At 47.9% G+C, this 25,557-nt stretch overlaps 10 protein-coding genes across 10 annotated transcripts; 5 read left to right on the forward strand and 5 right to left on the reverse strand.

The window, feature by feature from the left end:
• The first annotated feature begins 141 nt into the window (after window positions 1–141).
• On the forward strand, window positions 142–2,678 carry V8C40DRAFT_234032 (HET domain-containing protein). The gene is made up of 2 exons (XM_083213506.1): window positions 142–668; window positions 722–2,678. Exons 1-2 carry the CDS (start codon window positions 203–205, stop codon window positions 2,416–2,418), a joined length of 2,163 nt encoding a protein of 720 aa, XP_083078283.1. The 5' UTR covers window positions 142–202; the 3' UTR covers window positions 2,419–2,678.
• A 109-nt stretch (window positions 2,679–2,787) lies between these two features.
• V8C40DRAFT_282699 (uncharacterized protein) lies at window positions 2,788–3,776 on the reverse strand (the record flags this gene model as incomplete). Its single annotated transcript, XM_083221829.1, has 3 exons — window positions 2,788–3,040; window positions 3,100–3,599; window positions 3,669–3,776. 3 exons carry the CDS (start codon window positions 3,774–3,776, stop codon window positions 2,788–2,790), a joined length of 861 nt encoding a protein of 286 aa, XP_083078284.1.
• A 1,530-nt stretch (window positions 3,777–5,306) lies between these two features.
• V8C40DRAFT_103706 (class I SAM-dependent methyltransferase) lies at window positions 5,307–6,895 on the reverse strand. Its single transcript, XM_083210691.1, has 5 exons — window positions 6,591–6,895; window positions 6,425–6,532; window positions 6,116–6,366; window positions 5,923–6,052; window positions 5,307–5,867 (listed from the first exon to the last, which is right to left on the reverse strand). The coding sequence occupies exons 1-5, from the start codon at window positions 6,653–6,655 to the stop codon at window positions 5,585–5,587; spliced, it is 837 nt and encodes a 278-aa protein (XP_083078285.1). The 5' UTR covers window positions 6,656–6,895; the 3' UTR covers window positions 5,307–5,584.
• A 2,160-nt stretch (window positions 6,896–9,055) lies between these two features.
• V8C40DRAFT_261919 (uncharacterized protein) lies at window positions 9,056–10,066 on the forward strand (the record flags this gene model as incomplete). Its single annotated transcript, XM_083219314.1, has 1 exon — window positions 9,056–10,066. One exon carries the CDS (start codon window positions 9,056–9,058, stop codon window positions 10,064–10,066), a length of 1,011 nt encoding a protein of 336 aa, XP_083078286.1.
• A 719-nt stretch (window positions 10,067–10,785) lies between these two features.
• Window positions 10,786–12,084, forward strand: V8C40DRAFT_234036 (SurE domain-containing protein). The gene is made up of 2 exons (XM_083213507.1): window positions 10,786–11,108; window positions 11,213–12,084. Exons 1-2 carry the CDS (start codon window positions 10,928–10,930, stop codon window positions 11,953–11,955), a joined length of 924 nt encoding a protein of 307 aa, XP_083078287.1. The 5' UTR covers window positions 10,786–10,927; the 3' UTR covers window positions 11,956–12,084.
• A 12-nt stretch (window positions 12,085–12,096) lies between these two features.
• V8C40DRAFT_282700 (putative kinesin) lies at window positions 12,097–16,870 on the reverse strand (the record flags this gene model as incomplete). The annotated part of the gene is made up of 7 exons (XM_083221830.1): window positions 12,097–12,140; window positions 12,228–12,827; window positions 13,311–13,955; window positions 14,043–15,143; window positions 15,191–15,989; window positions 16,056–16,678; window positions 16,732–16,870. The coding sequence occupies 7 exons, from the start codon at window positions 16,868–16,870 to the stop codon at window positions 12,097–12,099; spliced, it is 3,951 nt and encodes a 1,316-aa protein (XP_083078288.1).
• Window positions 16,871–17,341: 471 nt separating this feature from the next.
• On the reverse strand, window positions 17,342–19,651 carry V8C40DRAFT_103722 (glutamate--tRNA ligase GUS1). The gene is made up of 2 exons (XM_083210692.1): window positions 19,175–19,651; window positions 17,342–19,113 (listed from the first exon to the last, which is right to left on the reverse strand). Exons 1-2 carry the CDS (start codon window positions 19,543–19,545, stop codon window positions 17,583–17,585), a joined length of 1,902 nt encoding a protein of 633 aa, XP_083078289.1. The 5' UTR covers window positions 19,546–19,651; the 3' UTR covers window positions 17,342–17,582.
• A 126-nt stretch (window positions 19,652–19,777) lies between these two features.
• On the forward strand, window positions 19,778–20,877 carry V8C40DRAFT_234044 (mitochondrial 54S ribosomal protein uL1m). The gene is made up of 2 exons (XM_083213508.1): window positions 19,778–20,073; window positions 20,133–20,877. Exons 1-2 carry the CDS (start codon window positions 19,835–19,837, stop codon window positions 20,794–20,796), a joined length of 903 nt encoding a protein of 300 aa, XP_083078290.1. The 5' UTR covers window positions 19,778–19,834; the 3' UTR covers window positions 20,797–20,877.
• On the reverse strand, window positions 20,837–22,185 carry V8C40DRAFT_234045 (oligomeric golgi complex component, COG2-domain-containing protein). The gene has a single exon (XM_083213509.1). The coding sequence runs from the start codon at window positions 21,813–21,815 to the stop codon at window positions 20,922–20,924; it is 894 nt and encodes a 297-aa protein (XP_083078291.1). The 5' UTR covers window positions 21,816–22,185; the 3' UTR covers window positions 20,837–20,921.
• A 959-nt stretch (window positions 22,186–23,144) lies between these two features.
• V8C40DRAFT_234048 (uncharacterized protein) lies at window positions 23,145–25,354 on the forward strand. Its single transcript, XM_083213510.1, has one exon. It carries the CDS (start codon window positions 23,220–23,222, stop codon window positions 25,059–25,061), a length of 1,842 nt encoding a protein of 613 aa, XP_083078292.1. The 5' UTR covers window positions 23,145–23,219; the 3' UTR covers window positions 25,062–25,354.
• The last annotated feature ends 203 nt before the right edge of the window (window positions 25,355–25,557 follow it).

A 25,557-nucleotide genomic window follows, 5' to 3' on the forward strand; every position in this document is an offset into this window, starting at 1 on the left:
TTTCGCTTTGGCTGCAGTGTGTGTATGCAGATCTCATTGCAGCGGCATGTCAACTTGCACTAATGCACACTTCAATCCTGCAGTTTAATACTCACGGCGCTTATATGTATCCAATTTAGGCAGAACCCCTCTTCTATTCGCGCTTAAAGCAAATGCAACTTATACCACTCAAAGTCCTGCCGTTGTCTTTCACGAAGCAATAATGAGCATTCGTTGTCGACTCTGCTCAGGCTTATCCGTGGAGACCTTAATTGGATTTGCGAAAGAAGAGTTCTCAGGTCATGAGTTTCCCGCTTCAGCGTATTACCGACACCACAGCTCGTTTCATGACCTAGAACAGGCAGCAGTTGCTGGCTGCGACTTTTGCCTACTCATAGTTGACTGCTTCAAAGGAATCCCATGGATAAGAGGCGAGAGCTATCAATTCTCCTCTTACCTATGGGAAAAGCCAGAAATAGAAATTGAGGATTCAGCATATGATGCGGCAAAGCAAGTTGCTTTGTCTGATGTGAAGTTGAGTATTGGTACGGACCATGTCTATCTAGGAGATGGTTTAGACAAAGTCCGGTCTTTCAATACCCTCTTGGTCCAAATTGGTCCGACAGAGTTACCGGAAGAGAGCAGCGATTATGCATTTCCCTTTCTCACTCTCTCGTTAAATGATCGAGGTAATGGCAGCGGTCCTACAAATATTACCATGTCACTTTGCTAAATCACCTAGACTGTTTTGCGGAAATCGAAGGCATCAAAATCGGACGTCGCAAGATCCATCCAGATTTAGGCTCTCCCCATCAGTTTAAAATAGCCAGACGCTGGCTTCAAGAATGTCGAACACACGAGGCATGTCTGATGAACAAAGTCCCAGAGCTCCCCACTCGCGTGGTAGACATCGGACTGCCAGACACTAAATCTCTGCCACGAGTATTCATTTCCCAGGGCGCAAAAGCAGATTATATTGCACTAAGTCATTGCTGGGGCGGCAGAATAGAGTCTGTCCTCACTTCGAAAACGTATCACGACTACCAACAAGCATTACCTATCTCCGAAATATCGGCCAATTTTAAAGATACTTTTCGTATTGCGAGAGAACTTGGAATCCAATATGTATGGATCGATTCATTATGTATTATTCAGGACTCGAAAGAGGATTGGGAAATCGAATCTAGCAAGATGGGAGCTGTATATCGCAACGCCACACTGACCGTCTCAGCTCTTGTTTCAGCAAAGAGCACGGTAGGGATCTTGAAAACCAACGAAAATCGTTTCCCTGAAGCCCCAAAGAGCGCAACGCTTAGGGTATATGAAGACTGCTCGAAAGATGAGGAGGTCGAAGTGGACTGGAAGTCACAAGACGAAGAAAATTTGCGACGTCTCATGAATGAGTCTGTACTTACCTCACGAGGATGGACTTTACAAGAGTACATTCTGTCTCCTCGAAATCTTCTCTACGGTAAGAGGCAAATATACTGGCGATGTCCAAACATCATGATATCGGCCGATGCTACGCCAGAAGGCAACCAGTTTCCGGATCACAAATTTCAGAAAGCTTCACAAGTTATTTACTCTGACATACTGGCCGCCACCCCAGAAATTGAGTTAGATGTAAAAGCTGTTCTCGAGGATTATTACGAATTAGCAGAGACGTATTCTGCGCGCCAATTGACATATGGGTCGGATAAACATGCCGCATTCTCTGGTATAGCACAAATGATACATCCATCGATTGGTGGACAATACCTTGCGGGCCTTTGGACAGTTGACTTCAAGCATGGACTTCTGTGGTATGCGGAAATGGCCTCTTGCCGTCATGCTGAATCTCATGGAGCTCCATCCTGGTCGTGGATGGTAACCGATGCATCGGTTTTGTTTTCGAGAATCCGAATTTTCGAGACAACCCCATTTGATGTGAAAATACTTCAATACAATGGCATTTCTCAAGATGCGGTAAAACAGTTTGGTCAGATTGAATCCGCGTCTGTGGTCGTGGAAGGACTCACGATGCCATTGATACGGAGCAAACAGCACGTTCGAGCAAGAGATCGCGATGACTTGGTGTTAGGCAACGTGCACTATGACGAACCATCATCCGCTGATGATGGTGACATGAGAAACTCGATTTTCCCAATAGATGATCAAGTTTTGGGACAGGCTTTGATTTCGCTGCATGCTGATCCAGGGACTGATGACATCGATATCAGTTTAGATCTTTTCCTAGAAGATAACCTCCTGGTACTGCTGGTTCAGGCAGATAAAAATGTCGATAATGAGATGGAGTCTAGCTTTGGTGAGGGAATCGTTTTGCGACCGGTCAAGCATGGCTTGGAAGATGTTTATGAGAGAATGGGGTATGTTACCTTCTGGATGCCGAGCATGGATTACTTTCGAGGGTGGGGGTCAAGATCCTTGAAAATGATATAACCTCTTTCAGCCGAAGCTACTGCCTTTAATGGAAGGCAGAGAACACAAGGGCATGCCCCTGTCTCATCGGCATTAAAGTACAGTCAGCTCAGCGGCCATTTTAAGCTTGTTATTCTCTACCGTCTTGGCGAACAAATGATTAGTATTGACACTCGTGTATGCAATAATGCCATTGATTAGTATCCATGTCCAAATTCGAGTTAAAGGTTATATACAGTAAGACATATGTACGTTGTCTCCATGCCAGTGGAACAATTATTCAGACAAAGTTACAAGAATGCAAAGTGTAAACGAGAATCCATCAACCGGTTGAGACGGCACAGATATCCATAGATTAAATGGTTACTGATGTTGCGATCTGCAAGCCCTTTAAAAAATGTCGGTCTGGGCACCAGCAGTGAAGCCCATTCGGGAGGTGTAAGTGGGAACCTGCTGGCCACCCTTCCACTGGACGTTGTTTCCCTCAGCCTGGAAAGCAGCAATCATCTGCTTGGGTCCCCTGACGTTGGGGCCTGGGACGAGAGAAGGAGTCTTGGGCTGCTGGCCACCGTTGGGGTTGATGATCTTGCACTTGTGGGGAGCCATGTACATGTTCTGCTGGCCATAGCCATCGGGAATCCAGCTACGTGAACTTGTTAGTGACAAAAGCCTCGTAGCATCTTATAGAGATAGGAAACTTACACAGTAGCGCAGAGGCACTCGTTGCAAGCCTTCAAGTTGGGAATGTTGTAGGTAACCAGGCGCTCAAAGGGGGTCTGAGGAGCAGTGGTGAAGACGACAAAGTCCTCCATCTTCACATCATAGATGTTGGACTTGTAAGCGATGGCAACGGCAGTACCAGCGGCAGTCGACTTGTTGCCCGCGTGCATGTTAGGGCTGTTGATTCCTCCGGAAGAAGAGACCAGGCCAGCAGCAATGACGGCAGGGTTCGTAACGGAGAAGGGCTGAGGGCGCTCATTCTGCTCCTTTCCGTCGGCGTAGTAGCCGTGCGAGTTGTTCTGGTTGGCCCAAGGGACTTGGATGACCGAGTTGGCCTGGATCTCCCAAACGCCGACAGGGGGAGCAAGCCAGCAGTTACGGCCCTTGGACAGGAACCAGGCATCCTTTGACAGGTTGTATAGGGGGTCATACACGACGTGGTTGGGGTCGGTGAAGTTGGTAAGAGGGCCTTGGTAGGTGTTCTATAGTATAGGTTAGTTACCTATTGTTGAATTTGCTGAGACCACCCATTCACATTGAATAAATCGCACCTTGGGGCAGTACATGCCGTTTGTATAAGCGGCAAGATGGGCTGAGGCGCCCTGGATGGCAGCCAGGCCACACAGAGCGGCAGCGCGAAGAGAGAATTCAGACTTCATTGTAGTTGCGAGATAAAAGAATGTGGTTGTGTGTGTAAACTATCGGACTAGTTTAGAGATACTTTGGACGCGAGAAGCGGCAATATTTATATATCCTCAGGGTGTTGGTGATCAGCGTCTACTGCTGTCAAGGTCACATTAGTATTACCGGGGTATTCGGGCGAACTCATCACAACCTTGAACCCAGCTAGTTCGTCTATGATACACCGTGGATCTGCCGTGGCTGCAGAGGATCGATGCCGCCAACTTAAAATTCTATTCATTAAGGAGCTGGTGGCATCAGGGGGTTTTGGCCAAGATTAATAACCAGCGTTCCCATTCGGCCATGGCATCGGACTTTACGAAACACTCGCTGTGGAGTAGGTTGCAGGGCTAAAAGACAAATGGGCCATCACAGGGTTGATGAAAACTAATCTTCAGAATGCGACTGACACTTTAATGGAAGCTCTTTGTTGGTCTTCAACATCTTTTACGGTAGGTGACTTATAAGCTTACCGGCCAAAGCCGAAGCTACGTGAAATATACGAGAACTGTTTTGTGAACAAGGTGATAGTAAGCGTATCGCTTAGCAACCATCTAGCAACTTCTTGATCAAGTATTGATCGTTTGCCAACACAATACTAATGTAGTTAGTGATGCGTTCTAGCGAATAGTTAATCTGCTGTTTCCCAAGTGTCAGATACCGGACCCTGGCTGTGGCGCCCGGCCGTCGGCAGATTCTAGTCTAGATGTAACTTGGCCTCAGCTCACGCTTAGCATTTTCCAGAAAATATGAAACGCGTAGTGCCTAAATTCTCAGTGTCTTTTGGCGCCAGGTTACGAGGCAATCTGCAAGATGTCGCTAATTGTTTCCGAATCTCAGTTTAGCCCCTTATTAACGGGCCGGCAGCTCTCCTTTTACGAGGCGCCCCCATATATCTCCAACAAGGAGGCATCGTTTATGCCTAAATAGGAAATCTACGGCTGCCGAAATAAGCTGCTGCTCGGTCGAGCTAACCAGACATCTAAAAGAATACTAGTATTGTAAGATTCTCATACCTCCAAGGGACTATAAGTTGCCAGTTCTATTCTAATCATCTCTAGGGTTACACTTCTATAGCTTGGCAGTTTGGGGGCAGATGAAATACAGGATTCAACATGCGGAGCATTTGCCCCGTTTTCTACGGTTGGCCAACTCTTCAAACATACGAGTAGCCCCTTACAGTCCCAAGCAGTGTAGATCTTTTACAGATACGGATCACTGTATTCGGCGGCTAGACTTCGTGCCCGATCAACCTCGATTGCGTTGCGCTAATTAACCTCTCAGTCTTTAGACTACTGTGTCGTTTCGAAACACAAGATCCACTTTCTGAACGCCCGTCGAGCGTCTCATTTTGCAAACGGGTAAGCGGCTGGAGGAGGGTCTCTTTGCTTCTATTTCTTGATGGAAAGAATTAAGAGATATCCTACTAGAGAGGAGCTGCTTAGCTGGTTCTAGTTACTATGATTTGGATAAACTTATATAAAGGAAGCCTTCATCCTTTTACCTTTGCTGTCTTCAAGGATGAAAGCAGTCTCAATTCTATACATAACTACCAGTAGTGCCAAGGTGACTACTGATTCTTTATATGAGAAGAGTTGGGAATCCTATGGTTCATTTCTTTTCCACCCTCGACGTTGTATTTCTCAATACATACAGAATTGATATCTAACGACTATACTGCTCTTTGACTAGGAGGGGGAGAGATATTCGGATACGGGCTCCATCTAGAGTATGATTTGCAGTGAATGCAACCCTCGGAACCAAACCAGTGTAGAACCGTACACAATCAGGCTAAAGGCTTTTGCGCCAGCAATGCCAATGGAGTGCAGTGAAGTGCTCCTCCTCGATTCTTGACGGCGTCCAAGGCAGCTTCCAGTATTGCATCACCCTCGTGACGCGGTGGAAGACTCGAAATACCAGCTTTGTATCCTCCAGCAATGAGACTCGCGTGGAAAGCAAATAACGACTTAGTGATAATCGGAATGCAAGCTTGTGAGAACGGGTCTGCTCGAAACTCCACAACATTCAACCCGGCCTTCTTTACACGGTTTGGGATATCCACAAGCCAACTATATATGCGTTATTAGCGTATATCTCGAAACAAGAACTTCAGTTGTAACTCACGAAGGATCAATATTCAACTCTTTTCGAATCAGTGAAGCGAAGGAATACAATGCCTCAGCTTCTTCCCCTTTGATGTACGCTCCATTTCTGTCAGGGTCGTAGTCGTCCCATTGTAGGTAACCGCCCGGCTCTAGTGTTTTGGTGAGTACTTATAATACGACATGAGGAGAAATAGAGGGTGGCGAGGACGTACTTAGTAACTGCGTGACATGTCGAATCAAGGCAAAGGTATCACACCCTCTAATGATGGCACACCAAAGTCGCATGTGTACCACGTCGTATTTCTGAAAATGCTCTTCAGGTACTTCCTCAAAAGCATTCATAACCTGCAGAGTTATGTTACTTGGCAGAGTCGACTTTGGAGGAAATTGTTCATCTGAGATGTCAAAACCGTGAAGCTGAACAGTTGAGGGAACCTGGGACGACACATCCAAAAGCCATATGCTATCACGCTAATGAGTAAGACGAAGAAAAGGAGCATCTCTCTTGAGGGTGAACTGACCCAGTTCCTGTGCCGATCTCTGCAATCTTCGTATCCGGGTTGATGGGGATTCTGGGATCGATAGTGTAGCCGTTTTGGAGGTTAAATATGAAGTGTTGGCCATCCAATCTAACATCAATTAGGCTATATCCTAATTGGACGTTGAGGGAAAAGAATCGTATGTTACCTTATGGTCTCTATAAAGCTCCTACCCAAAATGTAGTTATCGCTATTATCGGTGACAGCTGGCATTTTGCTTGAAGTGATGGCGGAGAAGACTGAGAAAGAATAACTATTACACCTCAAAGAGATTTGCTATTCGTATCTAAAGTGCAAAGGATGATAATTCGTCTCTGACATTTTCGAGAGAAAGGGAAAAATTCCTTCTCATATAGTCGCAAGACTGTTTGCCCCTATTGGGAGACAACCTTTTTCATTGACGTTGAATGTCTGAGACATTCAGGGCAAACACGGCACGATCTGAGACTAGCGGCACAGAGAGTTGTGAGCTGAGAATGGTCCGCTGACAGATATACTGCATCGAGCTTGCACAAATACATCAATAATGCTCTATTATCGCAGTGGAAAAATAAAAGAAATGTACTCCGCACGCATCCCAATGTAACGTCAAGTTTGGGGTAGTGCTAAACCCGGAGCACTCCATACCACAAGTTGAACCCGTCTGTTAAAAGACGAAGAAATCATTAGCGACATTCGCAGTTGAAAATCGGCATTTTTATCTATCAGAATGCTATAATAGACGTGTTTACGAGAATGGTTTAGCAGTGTTTGATTGGGCTACATACCGAATCATAAATTTGTATTGCCTCCAACCAAGACAGTGGCAAAGCGGCACAGGTTATATCCGAGCCTTGTTTTCTGACCACATCGGCATGCAGGAGAGCAGCTGATAAATATCCCTGCATTCAGCTGCCTTCAGATGGGTGCGATCATCTTAATGATTACGATGAAGCGATTAAATCCAGCATCAAGTTATCTAGCAATTTTGCGGTACATCGGCGTCTTAAAAACCGATGACGCTTGAGTGCACAGGTTTGATGACCAAACTGGCGATGGGAATCGAACAACTGGACCAAGCAGTCTCAAAATGCCAAGTTACGTTCGAAGTATTCTGATGATAGGTTGTTGTTGTCAGCTCGGTATTTTTCAAGATCTTGCATCACAGGTCATGAGCAAGGCGATTCGTGGGGTTGCCTACACGTACAACTCAGACTAAGCACCCATGTGAGCTAAACTATCAATGCATACATGTATCATGCATGTAAGTTGATGGAGTGCTAATGTTAACAATACGAGGGTAATTCGGCTGAGAAGATCGATGCATTGTGAAAGCAGAGGGCGCAAGGCTGCCCAATCTGATGTGGTTACACAATCCATCCATCTCAACTTGACAGCAGATCTGTGTAACGACTCACATTCTTTGCAGCGAGATCGGATTGTGTAGCCACACTTCTTGCATGTGGCTTGATATGCTATTGTTAGTATCAATCTCAGCACCTCTCTTTTGCTTCTCAAACAGAGTAAATGGTAAATGGAGGGAAATGCTGCACCCAGCGTCGACATACTCGTCTCCCAAAGGATACAGTAGTCGCATCAAATCACAAAGCGTATCTTCGAGAACAATTAACAAAAGCAATAAAAAACAGCGTGACTTTGTAAAGAATAATCGAATGACTAGATAAAGAAAAGAAAGAAAGAAGAGAAAGAGAGAAAGAAAAAATACCGGTAATTTCCGCACGAAATGAGAATGTACGGGGACAAAGGAGGTACCAAGGTTCGAGACGAGAATAAAGAAATGCAGACAACAAATAGAAAATCTTGTTGGACCTTTGATACCATCCTTTGACTGGTTACCAAGTGTCCGGGCGGCGCAGCTGCAAGTCAAGGCAACGTGAAACAATCCTGAAGATTCTTACATACCCATTCAGCTGTAAATGGGTGTCACTGCGCCCGCGCCCATTGTTACGCCAATTGGCTCTCACGTACTGTATAACTACCTATGTATGTACTTTGAAGAATAATGTACGTATCTGCAGTGCTAAAAGGTGAATAAAGCAGCACCAGAAGGGTCTAGAAACGGGCAACGTCGTAGAGAAGACACCAGCATCAATGAACAACTCTATACTGGGGATGGCTATAAATCACTATGGTAACAGCCATCTATCTCAAGCCAGAGTCCGATAGTTCAGAATCTTTTGGTGAAATTAGTATTTATCTGCCTTATAGCTTAGAGGTTAAAATGCAATTTCTTATCTCCAGCAAGTAAGCGGGTTGTGAAGACTCATCGTGGCGGTGGCACCACCAATTTCAGTTCAAACTGACTCCGTTTGTTCTCTGTTTATCAGATTTTTCTTTTTGTTTTGGCGCCTCAAACTTTGACCTCTGTTATAAATACGGCCCTTCCCCCCCTTTGTTTTCCTTTTGTTTTGTTCCCCTGCATCCACCGCAATCTTCCAGCCCACACAGCCAGCCCACACATCTTCCAAGAACTTTGTCCATCTACTCATCAAAACTCGTCTCTCTACTCGTCTCTCTACAGTCATATATCTTGACAGCCACCAGACAATTTCACCAGCTCCAGCTTCTGTTTAACGATTCTTTTTATTTATTTTCACGTCTATATTCGACACAATGGCTCCCCGCGCTACCCTCCAGAAGACCATTGAGAAGAAAGGAGGAAAGAAAGCCGCCTCCGACAATGCGAAAGTGGCTTTGCTGCAGATGCCAGTCGAACTCATCTGCAAGTTCGCCAATTCCATGCTCTCCGTGGACAAGATGGCCTTCGCCGAGACCTGCCGGCCAATTCACAACTCCATCGGCGTCACTTCCTTCTCTAAGGACGAAGGAGAGTTGCGAGAGGAGCAGTTCGAGTATCTCGCTCGCAGGTCCCGGGACACTCACAACCAATGGGTCTGCGAGGAGTGCATGTGCCAGCACGATATCGATCCGACCGACACTCCAGCCACCCCAGTCCTCAATTGCCCCGTCGGCGACTTGTACCGCTCGCGGTACAACTTGTCCCTGAAGCTTATCGCCAGGGAAAACTACTGGCTGGGACGACGCCACGTCCAGTTGGCTTTGAAGTACACTCGGTTGTACAACGAGATATCGGCTGGACACCAACAATATCTGACGCGACTCATGGCAACTCGCATCTATTCCGAGTCACACGTGTTTGATGGCATGCCGCTTTACCTCGCGGCCAGAATCACTCCTCGCATCGTCGAGGGGAGATTCTTCCTCAAGAGCGTCTTCGAAATCCGACAAAAGGGACAGCCAATCGACAAGAGGCTCTTGATTGGCGATCACATCTGCCCTCACCAGACCTTCTGGACAGATGAAGCCACAGGAGATAGCGCTATCTCGAAATTCTCCATGGCGATAGAAGACGCCTTCAACAAACGGGGGCATGAGGTGTGCAGCTATTGCCCTCACTGCTGCACCGACTTTTCCGTTGAGGCATCGCATCAGAGCCTCAGAATCACCATCTGGAACGACCTTGGAACAGAGAGCTCTGCCTTGGATATCACGTGGTTGGCATCTGTTCCCAACCCCACGATGGCCACAAGTGATCTCGTCAACGGGGCGCCGGGTCGTGTCAAGGCTTGGTACGACAGTGTGAAGAAGGATGTTTTTGCGTGATGGCATTGCAGTCAACGGGAGAAAATTGTGTACAGGAAGAGTCTGAGGAGGATATTCCCATCGATGAGAACTTGATTGAACGAATTGTATGATGCAACGAATTTTTCATGGATTACTAGTCTTTTTTTATTCTGATTCGAAGGAAGTCTGATTTGCCGAGACCCTCATGTATAGGTATAGATAGCTAATAATGAAGATCACAATCTTGCTCAATCTGTCTTTTCATGAAACCAAGTGATTGAGGTCCATAGTCGAACAGTCAGAACACTTCCAGTATCATTTCCGAGAGCTAATGCCATGTATCTGTGATATATATAGGTATGCTTGGAATTTTTCAAGAGTAACATTTGCCCCCTCAGGTCAGTTGAGCGTATGATGGATGGGGAGATGCTTCTTTGGAGTTGGATGGAATGGAGTTTGCTGGCTCAGAGGTCTGTACCATCGACCTTGGAATGAATTAGCCGGAATAATAATCTTGAACCTCCAAAATACAAAGAGAGCACAAAGAGAAGACCATCATTTTTTTCACCCCTTCTTTTCTTTCCCATCAGATACATAACCCAATATAAATTTATCGTATCACGAACCTGATGAGCTCCAGGGTGTAGGGTGAGCGATACACGTATAGAGCACGGAGTTTTGGACACGCCGCTGTGCTTATGCCGCCCCTCGGCCGCTAATCTGCTCCATGGCTGAACTCAATCTCCAATAATTTGAAGATTGACTTTACCACTACAATTCCATCGACTGTCGACGCGCTGCTCTTGAATCTCATGTAATATCTTTGTTCTCAATCCTCGATTACTCGTCCCTTGTGTCTGTATCCTCCTTGATAACGCGCCATTGATCGCGTTTCCCACCATGAGGGCCTCTGCTTGCCTCGCCGCCATTATTCCGGCGCTGGCGGCCCAGTGTGCTCGTATAGTCCAGTCCAACGACGATGGATGGGCTGAATCATATATCCGATCTTTCAACGACGCGTTAATAGCCTCAGGCCACGACGTCGTGCTGTCCGCGCCCGCAGATGACCAGTCAGGAACCGGTAGGTGAATCTCATCGTCTTCAATGTTGCCCAGAACCCTCAGCTCCATATACATGTACTTGAATGCCATGATACGGCCTTTGACTAACATATGAGGCTTGTAGGCTCAAGCGACTCACCACCAACTCCACGCAATGATGCATGCCAGTATAATTCTTGCATCCCCGACGGCAGCCTTACTGGCCACAACGCCACCCGCCCGGATCTCAACTGGGTCAACTCCTTTCCCGTCACCTCCATGAAATACGGCATCGACATCTTCGGTCCCCAGCTGTGGAATGGCTCTGCACCTGACCTCGCCGTTGCAGGCATCAACGTGGGCACCAACGTCTTCGTTCAGCTGCCATTCTCAGGAACTGTGAATGCCGCGACTTTTGCTGCGCTCGCCGGCATCCCCTCCATAGCTTTCTCCGCAGCATCCGTTGGCAGATTGCCGTTCGATGAAGACCCGGTGCCTCTTCGTAGCATACTATATGGCCAACTCGCCGCTCAGCTGACCAACAAGATCCTCTCCTCTGGATCCCCTTATCTCCCCCAAGATATCTTCCTCAATGTCAACTTTCCCAAAGTCGAGGGCAGCTGCACCGAGATTTCCAGCTTCCAATGGATTCTAAGCCGTATCAACCCTGGTATCATCTCACCGCCAGATGTTGAGTTCTGCGGTAATAAACGCCTACCAACTGAACTATCCGTGATCACACACGGTGGATGCCTCATCTCCGTTAGTGTTGGCAACGCCCAGGACAAGACAACTGCATCTAATAGCAATCAGGCCGTAGTGCTGGATAAACTACGCGATATGCTAGCTTGCCTCCCCAGCGGAATCCATTCTCAATCCAATTTCTAGACCAGTGCGCTATTGTATATACAGAAAGCAACCTTGATAGACGACTTGTATGTAATGTAATTAGATCGGGCAAGGTGCAAATTACAAAGTACCTGCACGGCAGGACAATTTATTTATAGTGTATACTTGTACAAGCAATGCTTAAGTTGGTGAATTAACTTGTTGTTGTGTGTCATACATCATAGCTAAGCATCTATGTTAGAGAAGCGTAACAATATTCAAAGACAAATTCTTGGCAGCTAATGGAAGAGGAGTATCACTTTCTGACTTACCCCAGGCTTCATAGCTGGCACGCTGTCGCAGAAGCATCTCAACAATGGCTTGGTGTCCATTTATAGTAGCCAACGAAAGCGGTGTATAACCATCTATATCTTCGGCATCAAGATTGGCGCCACATTGAAGAAGTAGCTCGACGGCGGCTTGGTTCCCGCTTCTGGCTCCCCATGCAAGAGGTGTTCGGCCTTCCCATTCATCTGCGGCATTAACAGAAGCACCGTTTTGAAGGAGTAGCTCAACAATAGCCTGGTACCCGTTTCCAGCAGCATATGAAAGTGCTGTCCCATAAGAATTGTCGATGGCATTAATTAAAGCACCATTTTGAAGGAGCAGCTTGACAATAGCTTTGTGCCCGCTTCTGGCCGCACATAAAAGAGGCGTCCGGCCTCTCCACTTGTCTGCAGTATTAATAGAAGCACCTCTTTGAAGGAGTAGCTCGACAATAGCCTGGTACCCATTTCCGGCGGCATACGAAAGTGCTGTCCCATAAGAATGATCTGTGGTATCGATAGAAGCATCCTTTTGAAGTAGCAGCTCAGCAATAGCCTGGTGCCCATTTCCGGCAGCATAAGAAAGTGCCGTCCTACCAGAATCGTCTGTAGCATCAATAGAGGCACCTTTTTGAAGTAGCAGCTTGACAATTGTTTCGTGCCCATCTCCGGCAGCATACGAAAGGGCCGTCCTACAAGAATCGTCTGTAGCGTCAATAATAGCACCTTGTTGAAGTAGCAGCTCAACAGTTGTCTGATGCCCACCACTGGCGGCATACGAAAGTGCCGTCCTATTAGAGCTGTCTATGGCATTAATGGGAAACCAATTTTGAAGTAGCAGCTTGACAATTGTATAGTGCCCACCACTGGCAGCATACAAAAGTGCCATTTGCGTAGAAGCGTTCGTGGCAAAAACATAACCACCTTGTCGAAGTAGCAGCTTAATAGTTGTATAGTGCCCACTTCTGGCAGCAAAAGAAAGTGCTCCCTCTTTAGAAGCATCTGTGGCATCAATAGAAGCACCTTTATGAAGAAGCAGCCCTATTATGGTGTTATGCCCGTTCAGAGCAGCCCATAGAAGTGGTGTACGACGAAACTTATCGGCGGCATTAGCGTTGGCATTATTTTGAAGAAGCAGCCTGACAATAGCCTCATGCCCATTCCCGGAGGCCCATGAGAGAGCAGTCCTTCCGAGACCATCTGTACTCTCAAGATTCATTTCTCCCGCAGCTGATATCAATGTCCTGAACGCAATAGTAAATCCGCCCGCGGCAGCAGCAAGCAAGAGATTATTTCGTACTTTTTTCAAATGCTCTGGGCTCATTGATGAACCATTCCATTTCTGAATCAAAACTTTGAAGGGTTCGTCAATCCAATTTTTGGGTATTGGAGAAGCGCGAAGTCGAGTATCAGAATCTTGGTTGTCATAATCCCAATAGGCATCCATGTGATCTTTCAAGTAGCGGAAAGCGTAGGATGCTAGTGGCATTCTATCGAGGCACTTGGCGTAATGCTCATAACTACCCTTAGTTGGAATCCCATCTTTATAAACGGGTGGCTTGCCTGGCGAAAAGTTATTGGCCGCGCATACCGTTAAATACCGAAAGCAGACTGTCGCCATCACAATATGTGCATATCCTTTGTCTATTCGAAAGTCCGTTTTTGCAACAGCTCCATGTGAATCGAGGAGAAACTCGTGAGCAGTCTGATGGATAACTTGGACAACTCTAAATCCTATAAGCTGTTAGCTCAATTATACTAATTTCATGTTAATTAGTATTAGGCCCATACCATTGTCTGATTTAATTTCCAGGAAGTTACCGCTAGAAGAAAGGATAATTCTTTCTGACGATGGAATGCGTTTATGTAGTGCCTCTTCAGATAGATCAAATATCCCATTGGATTCTAGATTGTCTGGAATCCCCAGACTATGAAGAAGCTCGTCCACTGTAAGCGGTCGCTTTGCCAATAGAACGAATCGAAACATTCTCAGTCCATAAGACAAACATGAGTCGTTCCCTTTCATTTTATCCAACATGCGTTCATAGACGTCTTTAAGCTCGGTTGGAAGTTCCTTGAGTAATGTAAACATAGCCTCTTGGGATAGTCCATCTTCATGGGCTTTTATCAATTCTGCACCAGCCAGTTTGACCCAGAGGAAAACTCCAAAGGCATTGTCAACTATATATTTGATCGCCTGAGGAAGGAGATTTGTGGCATCAAAATGAAGGCCATCCAACAGTGAATATGCGAAGTTGGAAATATCGGCGGTGGTTTCATCTTGTAGCCTAATAAAATTGAGATATTGGCCTCGGCGGGCTTCTATCTGTGCTACTGGCCGACTTGCAATAAATATTTTGACGACGCAGCATACCATCCCGGAGCATAATTCGTAAAGTAGACTCAAGATATCACGTCTATCTGCCTCATCAGATTCATCGATTGCATCGATAATGAGGTAGAACCGATTTTTTGTCGAATATTTTTGTAATGACTTCAACACTCTCTTGAGTGATGCATAATCCCACTTCACACGAAGATCATTATGCTGATGAGTGCGATACTCGGCTTGACACTGGTGGTAAAAGAAAGCCTCATCCTGGCGTAAGATGTTGAAGAGAAGTGTGAGAAGCATATTATAGTGGCTTCTTTGAGTTTCACCCTCTCTAAAGCTATAAAAGAATTTTGCCACAATAGCTTGTTTTGCGTGTAACTCTCGAGTTTGAAAATTAGAGCCAAAATATTTTGTGAGTGTACTCTTACCACTCGCAGGCTTCCCCTGTATATAGAGAAGCCGAGATGTCTCTGAAACAGACCAGCTTCTGTACTCGTTATGAGTCCAAAGCCACTCGAAAGAGCCGCCATGCTCTGGTGAAATTTTTTCATAGCGTGTGTTCTCAAACTGAAGGCTAGATAAACACTCTATATTCGTCAATATCTGTAGAATTTATGGTGGGAGTATAAGCTACCTTTTCGTTCCTTATCATGCTCAATGAACAAAGTGTCAGGGGGAAGGCCCTTGATAGAGCACGCTTCCGGACCTGCAAGTAGTACCTTGATATTTGGGGTTTGCCGTTGGAAATCACATACGAATTTCTCGATGGCCTGAAGAAGTTGGTCGCTATAGTAATCTTTTCCGATTCCTTCGATAACAACCAGGGGATGTTGTCGCTTTGCATTGTCCAGAGTCATTCGGAGCAAAGTTAAAAGATCCTCTGCTGCCGCATTGATAAGAAAACTCTGTAAAACTTTTAGTCGATTCTTCTTATTAAAGTCATGCCCTATCCAATTTTGTGTCGGTTTCTTTTCGAAGCTTTTTTTCAGCAGGCCATCGAGGAAGTTTCGCACAATAGGTTTCCTTTTTTCTACCGGTGAAAAGTGTATCATCTGCTCAAAAAGGGTATAAATGAGCACATTAGTGATCGTAATGACTTCGCCTTGAACAGATTGGCTTCTGACAAATCTGTCATTTGCTATTTGTGGACAAGAAAAGTATAGAACCTGGCGGTTAGGCTTCTCTTCGCGACCCACAATATAGGATGTGACTTGAGATAACTGGCGAACTTCATGACTGGAAAGACAAAGAGCCGATGGACTATCATTGGAATTCCAAGACTTATAGTCAATATTTCTGAATACCCAAGAGAATTGAGGGTCATCGGGATCTAGATTTAGTACTTCAGACGACTGTTGTTTTTGCTCAAGTGTAGGCAAAAGCTGAAGTAATTGATATAGATTCAGCTCGCTAATAGTAAACCGAAACATATCCTATTTGAAGCCGAAATTAGCACGTATGCCCGTATAATCCACCCATACCTCTCTTGATTCACATACATGCATATTAGTGGCGTTAGTGATAGATGTTGAAGCCACTTCAACAGCAGGAATAACGGACAGAAGTTCTTTAGCATATGCTGCAGCAGCCGCTGCCGCATAGGGCTGCCACCTCTTATTCTTGTGCGAGTCCGCATAATCGCAAATGCCCCGAATGGCAAGGCATGGGTAAGTATCCATCAGCCCGGCAGCCTCCATCTCAAAACAAATAATGCCTTTTTCTCGCCGAAGCATCTCCCTAGTTACTCCATGCCTCATAACTTGATTTGCTGAACCAATAAGGCCATAATGAATAATGGGGTCTTCATTTGCGCGAGGTGTGCGAATTAGCAATGCATTGCTATCACAAATCGCACAGCTTGGTTGGCCTCTTATGTGATCATAGTCTGATCGGAATAGTTGATCGTGCTCCTGATCTGGGCGATTGAAGTCCTTGCGCATCTTGTCGTTGGATTCGAGCATGGAAGCAATATGGTGAGACATTTGGCTTTCTTCCATCCGATGTTTGGCTCGTAATTTCGAAATACCGGTCCTCAATTCCATGGATGTCTTGTTTAACGTGCCAGTTTGAATGAATTTGCCCTCTCTCATAGTTTTTCCAAAGTCATATTGCAAAACACCGCCTATGGTCTGTTAGCCCAAAAAAAAAAGAAACAAGAAGCCCGGATTAAGTTACTTGAATTAACTGTAGGGCAGCTAACAACCACATCCCCAAGCCGGATATCGTTGCACGGATCATCGCTTTCCATATCAGGAGCTCCGCCTCCAACTCCTACCATCAAGCCAAAACGAATATTCGGAAAGCTGCGCATCATATTGGCGGCTACTGTCGCCGCGGCATTTGTACCTGTCGTCCCTGCTGGGAGGCAGGCCAAAACAACATTGTGATCTCCAATCCGTCCTAGAGTATAAGTATTTGAATCGCCCAGAATCTGTGGAAGATTCAGGAATTTCTCATCAAGCATAGCTATAGATGGGGCTAATTCAATGTCTAAAGCACATATCCATCCCACAGTAAACGCGTCGTTCGTCAAACTGAAACGTGGTGTTGCATCTGTTGACGAGACATCAAGGCGCCTGCGCTTTGCGGTCGGCCCTGCGGCTGCGGGCCTCCTATACATGGACAAGATGTGCGGGATTGGTGTTAGAGAATGTGGCCGGAACTAGAAAGAGAAATACAAAGACATTGAAATTGCTCGGCTTGCGAGGGATTTTACAGAGTTGGCCGGAATATCAGACATGAAGTACCGTATCAAACCATCTGGAGTTGGGCATCGATGGATGAATATTTACTTGCCCGCCGCTTTTCAGTGTGATGCGGCTGTGTCCTCTCAGCCACTGGCGGCTGCGATATTGATTGGCCATCGCCAAGGCAGCTGCATGACCATGGCTTGCTGGCCGCCTGTGATATGCCCTATCATCATCGGCTCGCACAATCAACGTTCACTTGTGTTTTTGAGCTTTACTTCTCCATGTCGCCATAAAAGCAAACTTGCTTCGCCTCATTTTATTTTACTATATGCTCCCTTATTTAGGACCAGTCTTTCCGGTGGGGATGCTAAACAGGACCACTCTGGGTCCCTTCAATCCAGCTTCGCCATCAGCCCAGTCATTCAGACCCTTGTCTACTCTGTAGAATCCTCTTCGCTCGAGCTGGATAATGTCATCCTTCTTCAGCTCGCCAACGCCAGCATCGCAGACGGCATCCTCCATGCTGGCCGTGTTGGGGTTCAAGAAGTCCTCAAAGTTGTCGTCTTCCTCGAGCTTGTCCTTGGTGATGAGGTAGTCAAACTCCCACAGCTCAGCGGGGACCAGCTTGAAACCCTCGGCAGACAACCAGGTAACCTTCTTCTCAGTGGTCTTGAAGTCACCCTTCAGGTTGAGCTCGAGCTTGAAAGATGTGATGGGGTCATCTGAAGTGGAGATGTCTCGAACAAAGGCATTGCCCCAGCCCATCAGAGTGATCTCCTCGTCTGCCTTGAAGCTCTTGGCATCGGCCTGATCGATGTGAAGAGTAGGCGAGAAGATGACCTTCTTCAAGCCAACGCTTGCGTTCTTGGGGTGCTTAGGTCGCTCCTCCACGGTAACGCTAGCGGGGGCCTCCGATCCAGTTACGGAAGCCTTGGCCAGGTCCTTGAGCAGAAGAGCTGTGAATCGGGGAACGATAGGGTCGATAACCTTCTTGTTGTTAGCCCAGAAGGTGGTCCAGTCCATGTTGACCACGTTTCGGCTAGGACCCTGCTTGATGATGAAATCACGGAGCGCTTCGATGGTCATTCCTCGTCGTCGAATACCGCGAATGGTGGGCATTCTAGGGTCATCCCAGCCCCAGACCTTTCCAGCGTCAACCAGCTTCGCCAGCTTACGCTTGGACAAGAAGGTCTTCACAAAGTTGATTCTGGAGAAGTCCCACATATGAACCTGGCGCAGTTGAAGGGTATCGATGAACCACTGGTACTGAGGGTTTCGGTCGGTGTACTCGGTGGATCTCAGAGCATGAGTAACTCCCTCGTGGCTGTCGACAACAGGGCAGGCAAAGTCGTACATGGGGTACATCTTCCACTTGTCGCCGGTGCGGTGGTGAATGTTTTCGATGTTGCATCGGTAGATGACGGGGTCGCGCATGGCCTTGTTGGGATTGTCAAAGGACATCTTGGCTCGAATGCAGTGTGCAAGACCCTCCTCGGATGCAATCTTCATCTCCTCGAAAATTCGCAGGGTCTCCTCGACGGTTCGCTCACGGCGCTTTGAAGGGATGCCGTCCATTCTCTGGGCACGCATAGTCTCCTGGTCGGTATCATCGGCATAGGCTTGGCCCATAGAGATCAGCTTCTTGCACATCTCATATAGGTAGTCGAAGTAGTCAGAGGTGTAAGTCAGGCTGTCAGGCTTGATGCCCATAAGGGCGAGATCTTCCACAATGGCATCCTGGAACTCTTCCTTCTCCTTAGCAGGGTTGGTGTCGTCGAGTCGCAGGCGCATCTGGCCCTTGTAGGCGACATGGCCGAAGTAGTCGCTGAGAAGAGCAGCCTTGGCGTGTCCAATGTGAAGGTAGCCACTATAAGAAGTTAGATATACTGCAAAGCATATAAGCATAGAATGGAAAGTATATATCATACGAAGGCTCGGGCAGGAATCGAGTAACGACACCCTTGTCGGTATCCTGGAGGGCAAGGTTGTAGTTGGCACCACCCTTGGCAGCTTTGACAGCAGCATCTGCCTTGGTAGCCTCCTGGATCTCAGGGTGAGACTGCTCAATGAAGGTGAACCATCGGGTCAGGTTAGGGAGGCCATTCTTGCGGATGAAGCCAATGGCGACCTTGTTGGCTCGGAGAGTCTGCCAGATCTTGGTCTCGAGGTCTCCCAGAGTGTAGCCCTCGAGGTAGGATCGCAGCGTCAGGTGCTTGTCCAGGTCCCTCAGGACAGGCTCAATGGTGCGGAAGTCACCGGCCAACTTGGCGGAGATGGCGTCAAGCTCCTCGTGCTTCATTTTCTCGGCTTATTTCGACACAGCAATGCGATGAAAATAACAGAAGCAAGACAAGCTCCTCGTGACTCGAACAACGATTTTCGGCCTGGTGGGGGGAATGGAGGGGCTGAGCTTAGCAGGACGAGGGGCCGGACAATCGTGCCACACATTTTCTTATCGATAACTGGGCAGCTAATTTTTTAGCCTAATTTCCGAGGCACGACACAGCAGAATATGGCGAGTTTGAGAGTCTGGCGCAAGTCTGAAATCCCATCTTGAGCTGCGCTCCGATCACGAACCAACCGCAAAAATGGCACCAATTGACCGGTGTCTGGCCTCTGTGGCCAGGCTGACGCTCTCACAGCCATCAATACGACCGGCTGTGCCTCTGATACCCCGATTCCTAGCACCGGCGCTGATTCAGTCCCGACAAGCCTCCGTGGTGCGGACAAAGAAGACGACGAAGAAGAAGGCTGTCCCGAAGGACTTTAAGCGACACAACTTGGAGAAGAGAGAATTTCCCCAGTACACACTATGTGATGCTATGCGGTATTGCTCACTAGCCTGAGAGGAGGCAATATTGTTCAAAATTGCTGATCCAATTATAGAGTTCTACGAGCTGTGGAAGTCGGCCAACCTCCCGCTACGATCAAGTACGAGATTCACATCAACCTCAAGACTGCTAGAAATGGCCCCGTCATAAAGAACAGCATCAGACTGCCGAATCCAGTACAGAGCGACTGGCAAATTGCCGTTATTTGCCCCGAAGGAAGCGATATCGCGACTGCTGCCACCGCCGCCGGCGCTGTCGCCGTTGGAGAAGAGACTCTCTTTGAGGCTATCCGCCAGGAAAAGATTGATTTCGATCGCCTGATCTGCCATGAGAATAGCGAAAAGGCGCTAAACAAGGCTGGTCTGGGAAAGATCTTGGGTCCCAAGGGCCTCATGCCTAGCAAGAGGATGAAGACTATTGTTAACGACGTGGTAAAGTCTATTCGCGACTCAGCTGGTGCTGCAGATTACCGAGAGAGGCAGGGTGTCATTCGAATGGCCATTGGACAACTTGGCCACACGCCTGATCAGCTCAAGGCCAACATTCAGGCGCTATTGAAAAAGGTCAAATCGGAGTGCGCCGAGATTTCTGAGGAGGTTTCTAAGGAAGTGCACGAGGTTATTTTGAGCACAACAAATGGTCCGGCGCTGAGCTTGAATGCCAAGCTGAATGACCCAGAGAGCGGAATCACTGTTGAGTCATTGTCAGGCGTCATGTAAATCAGTAACGACATGTATAATGTACAATATCCAATTCAATGTATAAAATAGAATGCTTGAAGTCAAGATTTTGCCATGGGGTATCATATTATTTTCGGTCTTATTTGTGAGATTATCTTGAATAATCATCTTCCACGAAGAGTTTTGACTGCATCGCCCTGTGCATCAAGAACCCTGTAAACACCAAGATAGCCCAAAACCCGGCCCTGACCTTTCGTCCCAGCAGCTCGAGCTTCTTTGAGGGCATTGTTCAGGTCTAGCAAAAGTGTATTCCGACACTTCATCAATCGCGCTCTTAACTTGGCGACAAACGCATTCTTCTCGTCCAACTTTCCAATCAGGATCCCAACTTGGCTGCACTCACGTGCCGATGCCAGTAGTTGTGAGGGAGGGCTTCCTATCAAGCCTTCGACAGCTTCTGCTTCAAGCTCTTCGTCATCTTCACTATCGTCGTCCCACTCTGCAGCTTCCTTCTTTGGTAAGCTGTCTAATGCTAGTGTTTCCTCTAGAGTAGACAGTCGCTCAGATATCTCCAGCATTGCCCGTCCTTGCTCGATATCTGATCGTACATCACGCAATTCGTCCGTAAGTGACTCTGCGTCTCTTCTGCGCTCCGAAATCTTTTCCTTGACCTCTTCAACGGCCCTTCGAAAGCCCAAAAGGGAAACTTTTACATCCTCTACTTTCTCGTCGCCTCCCCGCAGCTCTGATCCCAATGATAAAAATGCAGTGTAGTTCGAATTGACCAGCTCCAGGAGCTCGGTGCTGATTGTTGCCGTTCTCTCGCGCAGATCTGAGCGTAGGTCCTCTAGGGTCTGGTGGCGATGTGGAAGAGCTGATAGGTATTCGGCAGGCTGAAACTCTGTTGCTAGAAAGTCGGTTCGTGGAAGGGCGGCAGGGAATGGCAAGGGAACATCATCTTCGGCATCTGACGAGTCGGAAGAGGGGAGGTTGAAAGTTGATATAGCCGGTCGGCTAACTCGCTGCGGCAGGGAGAGAGGAGGGGGAATGTTGGCCATGGGAGAGGAATATCGAGGCAATTGGTAACTAAATCGCTTTCAAATCAACAAAAGATAAGAATTGGACAATACAGTTGTGACGACACTTGAGATACTGTCCTCAGCATTGGAGTGGACATCTTTAGATGGAGCTCGTTGGCGACACGGTCTAAGGATCCCGCATTAATCAATACCCCCACTATAAGCATAAATCAGCTCAAGACTACGCCAATGGCTCCCACAGATCGTCACGATGAGCCATTGATGGAGAATATATCATCATGATCTTCGCCTGATATGTTTCAAAGCTGTGCACCGTTTTACGATTAGCATGTTCATCCAGCAGTTTGCAGCTAGCGATGTCGGCCAGGTCCAATATTGTCTGATGATCCCGTGTACGGAGCTCAAGTTGCTCCGCCAAAGTCTGGGCAGCAGACACTAGTCATTGATCCTCACCAATCGGGCTATCAAGGTGAGTGAGTGGATGCAGCCGCTTTGTTGAATGAAGGGCGGAACAGCTACGGGTTGTACTGGGTGTAACACGAATACGAAGATGGGTCGATTAGCACTTGAAATGGCCCGGAATACTACAGTACGGTTGCCTCAGGGTCCAGATGCAGGATACTGGGCTGGATTCATGCTGCAGTCTCTATCGATAAGATGATGCTAAATGGGTATCGATATCCAAACCAGATAGAAAAGGCGACAGAATTAACGCAGAAAAGTGCGCAGTCTTTGGTCAAACAAGTGCCAATATGGAGCACCTAAAGACTCATTGTGGAGATCTTAGTAGCTGAAATGAATCGATTGGCCACCATCACTGGAGTGGAGCGGATGGCGCGTCAAATTTTTATCAATCAAATCTTATCAATCGATCAAGCCCACTCCAAGTCTCCTGGCATCGGACCAGTGAGACCGTTATAAGAACCAGCCGGGTACGCTCGGGTAACCAAAATCTACAGCTCGCAAATCTTCTCGAGCCCCGCATCCATCTCTCTTTCTGCATCTTGCAATCTCTTCATCTCGCATTGATTGCTGACTTTCCCGTTTACGCAAGGCAATTATTTGCACAAGAACTCCTGAGTCGATTCCCGCAATCATCGGGCAATTCTCGGTGTAAGACCACGTTCGGCTCACGGATACGAGTACATAACCACTTGCACGCCCTGTGCTGCTTCCCCGACTTCCGAGGCCTCACTTCGGACATTTCACATTTCACATACACAGAACCTGCATATCGGGGAATTCTTATTCCCAACATTCTATTTCTAGACAAAGGGGAGTCTAGAGAGAAAGAAAGAACAGCGACAAACGCAGCCAACTGCGTGCATAAACGGCCCCAGTTTTCCCTTCTCGGGCTTCCGAGTTGCAGCCGACAGCGAATCACGGATCATCCTCGTCCGAACCCACTCGACTCGCACCACCATGGCGAGCATTTCACCAACGTCATCTCCTCATCTCCAATCCAGATCCCTGGATACTCGAACAACCAACGAAGACTTGCATTCTATTAAAGTCGAACCTTCACCGCCTGAGGCATCGTCGGCTCCTCGCAAACGAGCGCCTCTGCCCTCTCAGCCCAAATCCGCCGCCCCGCCACAGGCTCCATTTGTGCGCATCTCACTTCCGCCAGTCAACAAAATGTCCATGACGGCGGTCATCAGCCCCAACCCGCCAATGGAACAGCCTCAGCCAAAGATGTCGATGACTTCCAAGGAATGGGTCATTCCGCCGCGGCCAAAGCCTGGGAGGAAGCCGGCCACTGACACTCCGCCCACCAAGCGCAAGGCACAGAACCGAGCAGCCCAGAGGGCGTTCCGCGAGAGACGGGCTGCGCGGGTTGGCGAGCTTGAGGAGATGCTGGATGAGCACAAGAAAACTCAGGATAACCGGGAGAAGGAACTGACCGATAAGATTCACAGTCTGGAGCTGGATGTGCAGTCGTTTAGATCCAGATGCCTGCTGCTGGAGAGTATGTTAGAGCGAGAGCGACAGGAGCGTATGCGCGCCGAGATGCAGGCTGAGACGCTCAGTCGCAGATACGAACAGGCCACTTTCCGATCAGACAGCTTACCTTCCATGCCGCACCAGTCGTATAATCGGCAGCAGCATCACCAGCCTCCCCAGCAGAGGCACAGTCTATCGGACAATCTGTCGGACAGTCGATTGGCTCAGCAGCAATCAACGGCACGACACTTTTCCATCTCCCAGATAGTTACACCGCCTGAAACGATGGATGCCCACTCTCCTCATGATCTATCTGAAACACATCTCACCTGTGGTAGCTGCTCACCAAATGGACACTGCGCCTGTGCTGAGGAAGTCCTCGCATCAGTGGTCAGTGGGTGCGGCAAGTGCGGCTTCGGAACAACTTGTCAGTGTCTAGACGACACTGCAAAGATTGCTAGCCACGTACCAGACTTGAAGCGGCCCATATCTCCATCAGGAGGAGCATCTCAAGAGAAGCGCCAGCGGTCAATGGCGGCCGCCAGCAGAGAAACAGACTTCAGTTCCTTTTTCACGAGGACGACACAGCTGCCGCCACCTCAGCCCAGCTCCATCATGTCACAGCCCCTTTCAACAGACTTTAGGGATAGTTGCGGGTTCTGCAAAGATGGAACCTATTGCGTCTGTGCCGACACCGCCATGGCAACGCCCGCCATGACACCGGCAGACGCCTCACCTCCAGTGACAAGACAAACCAGGACACCACCTCCCATGGAGTCTGACGTTGTCACTCCGCTGCCACCCATGGCAATGGAAATGACGGCCGACGGAGCAGTCAAGCTACCGCGCCGCAAGCAAGCGCGCTCCCAACCGCAGGCCGCCACGGCTTCTCGCGGTAGCTGCGGCCCCAACGGCCCGGGCACATGCGCTCAGTGCCAGGCTGACCCGAAATCGGGCTTGTTCTGCAGACTGATGGCCGCCAGCTTCAACCGCGAGCAAGGTACCAGTGCAGACGGCTGCTGCGGTGGGAAGGGAGCCGGCGGCGGCTGTTGCAAGTCCAAGCCCAGCCAAGAGAAGGTTACACTTCCTAGCGTGGCCAGTCTTGGGCTAAGCTGCGCGGAGGCCTACCAAACACTATCCAGTCATCGCAACTTTGAGCAAGCGGCCGACGAGATTGGGTCTTGGCTACCAAAGCTCAAGGCTCATCCGGCGGGCGACCCTAGGGTGACACAGACGGGCAGGATACCAATCGAGGTCGAGGCGGCAAGCATCATGAGCGTGCTCAAGGAATTCGACATTCGATTTGGAAGGGAATGCTAGACGATGAGCTGTAAGTTAGGCCCGGTGCAATAGCCGCCATCGCTTGTTGCGATTTGCGTCGTTGGACGAGCCGTGCAGCTCTGTGTATTTTATCACATATCTTTTTATTTGAGCGAGATGCAGCAACTTTGTTGGTTCGCTGTCGCATGCAGTACTACGTTTATGGTAGGAGTTACGATTGAAAAAGCAAAATTCGATTTATCATCATATCAAATCATATCATATCATATCATATCAGATTTCATGGTTCCATACTTGTAGAGTGATTCGTACAATATCCAGGGTATCGATACTCACAACACCGATACGATTCAGCAAGCGCATCACAATACCGCGTCTTCACAACAAATAGGAAAACAAACAAACAAATAAATAAACAAAACTCAACTGCATAATTAAACGCACACAAAACAACTCTTCAACCCTCTCCCAACTCCTATCCCCACCCCTACCATAAAAATTACTCCATCGCCACCGTCATCCCACCCCCATCTCC

Source organism: Trichoderma camerunense (genome assembly GCF_050948025.1).
Source record: "Trichoderma camerunense strain CBS 138272 chromosome Unknown V8C40scaffold_2, whole genome shotgun sequence".
Classification (NCBI taxonomy): Eukaryota; Fungi; Ascomycota; class Sordariomycetes; order Hypocreales; family Hypocreaceae; genus Trichoderma; species Trichoderma camerunense.

Excerpts from the sequence above, each read along its gene's own strand:
- V8C40DRAFT_234032 (XM_083213506.1), top strand. The coding sequence starts at position 203 with ATGAGCATTCGTTGTCGACTCTGCTCAGGCTTATCCGTGGAGACCTTA. Across the intron at positions 669-721 it reads TCTCTCGTTAAATGATCGAG|ACTGTTTTGCGGAAATCGAA; the intron begins GTAATGGCAGCG and ends TAAATCACCTAG.
- V8C40DRAFT_103706 (XM_083210691.1), bottom strand. The coding sequence starts at position 6,655 with ATGCCAGCTGTCACCGATAATAGCGATAACTACATTTTGGGTAGGAGC. Across the intron at positions 6,533-6,590 it reads AGCTTTATAGAGACCATAAG|ATTGGATGGCCAACACTTCA; the intron begins GTAACATACGAT and ends AATTGATGTTAG. Across the intron at positions 5,868-5,922 it reads GAGTTGAATATTGATCCTTC|TTGGCTTGTGGATATCCCAA; the intron begins GTGAGTTACAAC and ends ACGCATATATAG.
- V8C40DRAFT_234036 (XM_083213507.1), top strand. The coding sequence starts at position 10,928 with ATGAGGGCCTCTGCTTGCCTCGCCGCCATTATTCCGGCGCTGGCGGCC. Across the intron at positions 11,109-11,212 it reads AGATGACCAGTCAGGAACCG|GCTCAAGCGACTCACCACCA; the intron begins GTAGGTGAATCT and ends TGAGGCTTGTAG.
- V8C40DRAFT_103722 (XM_083210692.1), bottom strand. The coding sequence starts at position 19,545 with ATGAAGCACGAGGAGCTTGACGCCATCTCCGCCAAGTTGGCCGGTGAC. Across the intron at positions 19,114-19,174 it reads CGATTCCTGCCCGAGCCTTC|TGGCTACCTTCACATTGGAC; the intron begins GTATGATATATA and ends AACTTCTTATAG.
- V8C40DRAFT_234044 (XM_083213508.1), top strand. The coding sequence starts at position 19,835 with ATGGCACCAATTGACCGGTGTCTGGCCTCTGTGGCCAGGCTGACGCTC. Across the intron at positions 20,074-20,132 it reads ACACTATGTGATGCTATGCG|AGTTCTACGAGCTGTGGAAG; the intron begins GTATTGCTCACT and ends ATCCAATTATAG.
- V8C40DRAFT_234045 (XM_083213509.1), bottom strand. The coding sequence starts at position 21,815 with ATGGCCAACATTCCCCCTCCTCTCTCCCTGCCGCAGCGAGTTAGCCGA.
- V8C40DRAFT_234048 (XM_083213510.1), top strand. The coding sequence starts at position 23,220 with ATGGCGAGCATTTCACCAACGTCATCTCCTCATCTCCAATCCAGATCC.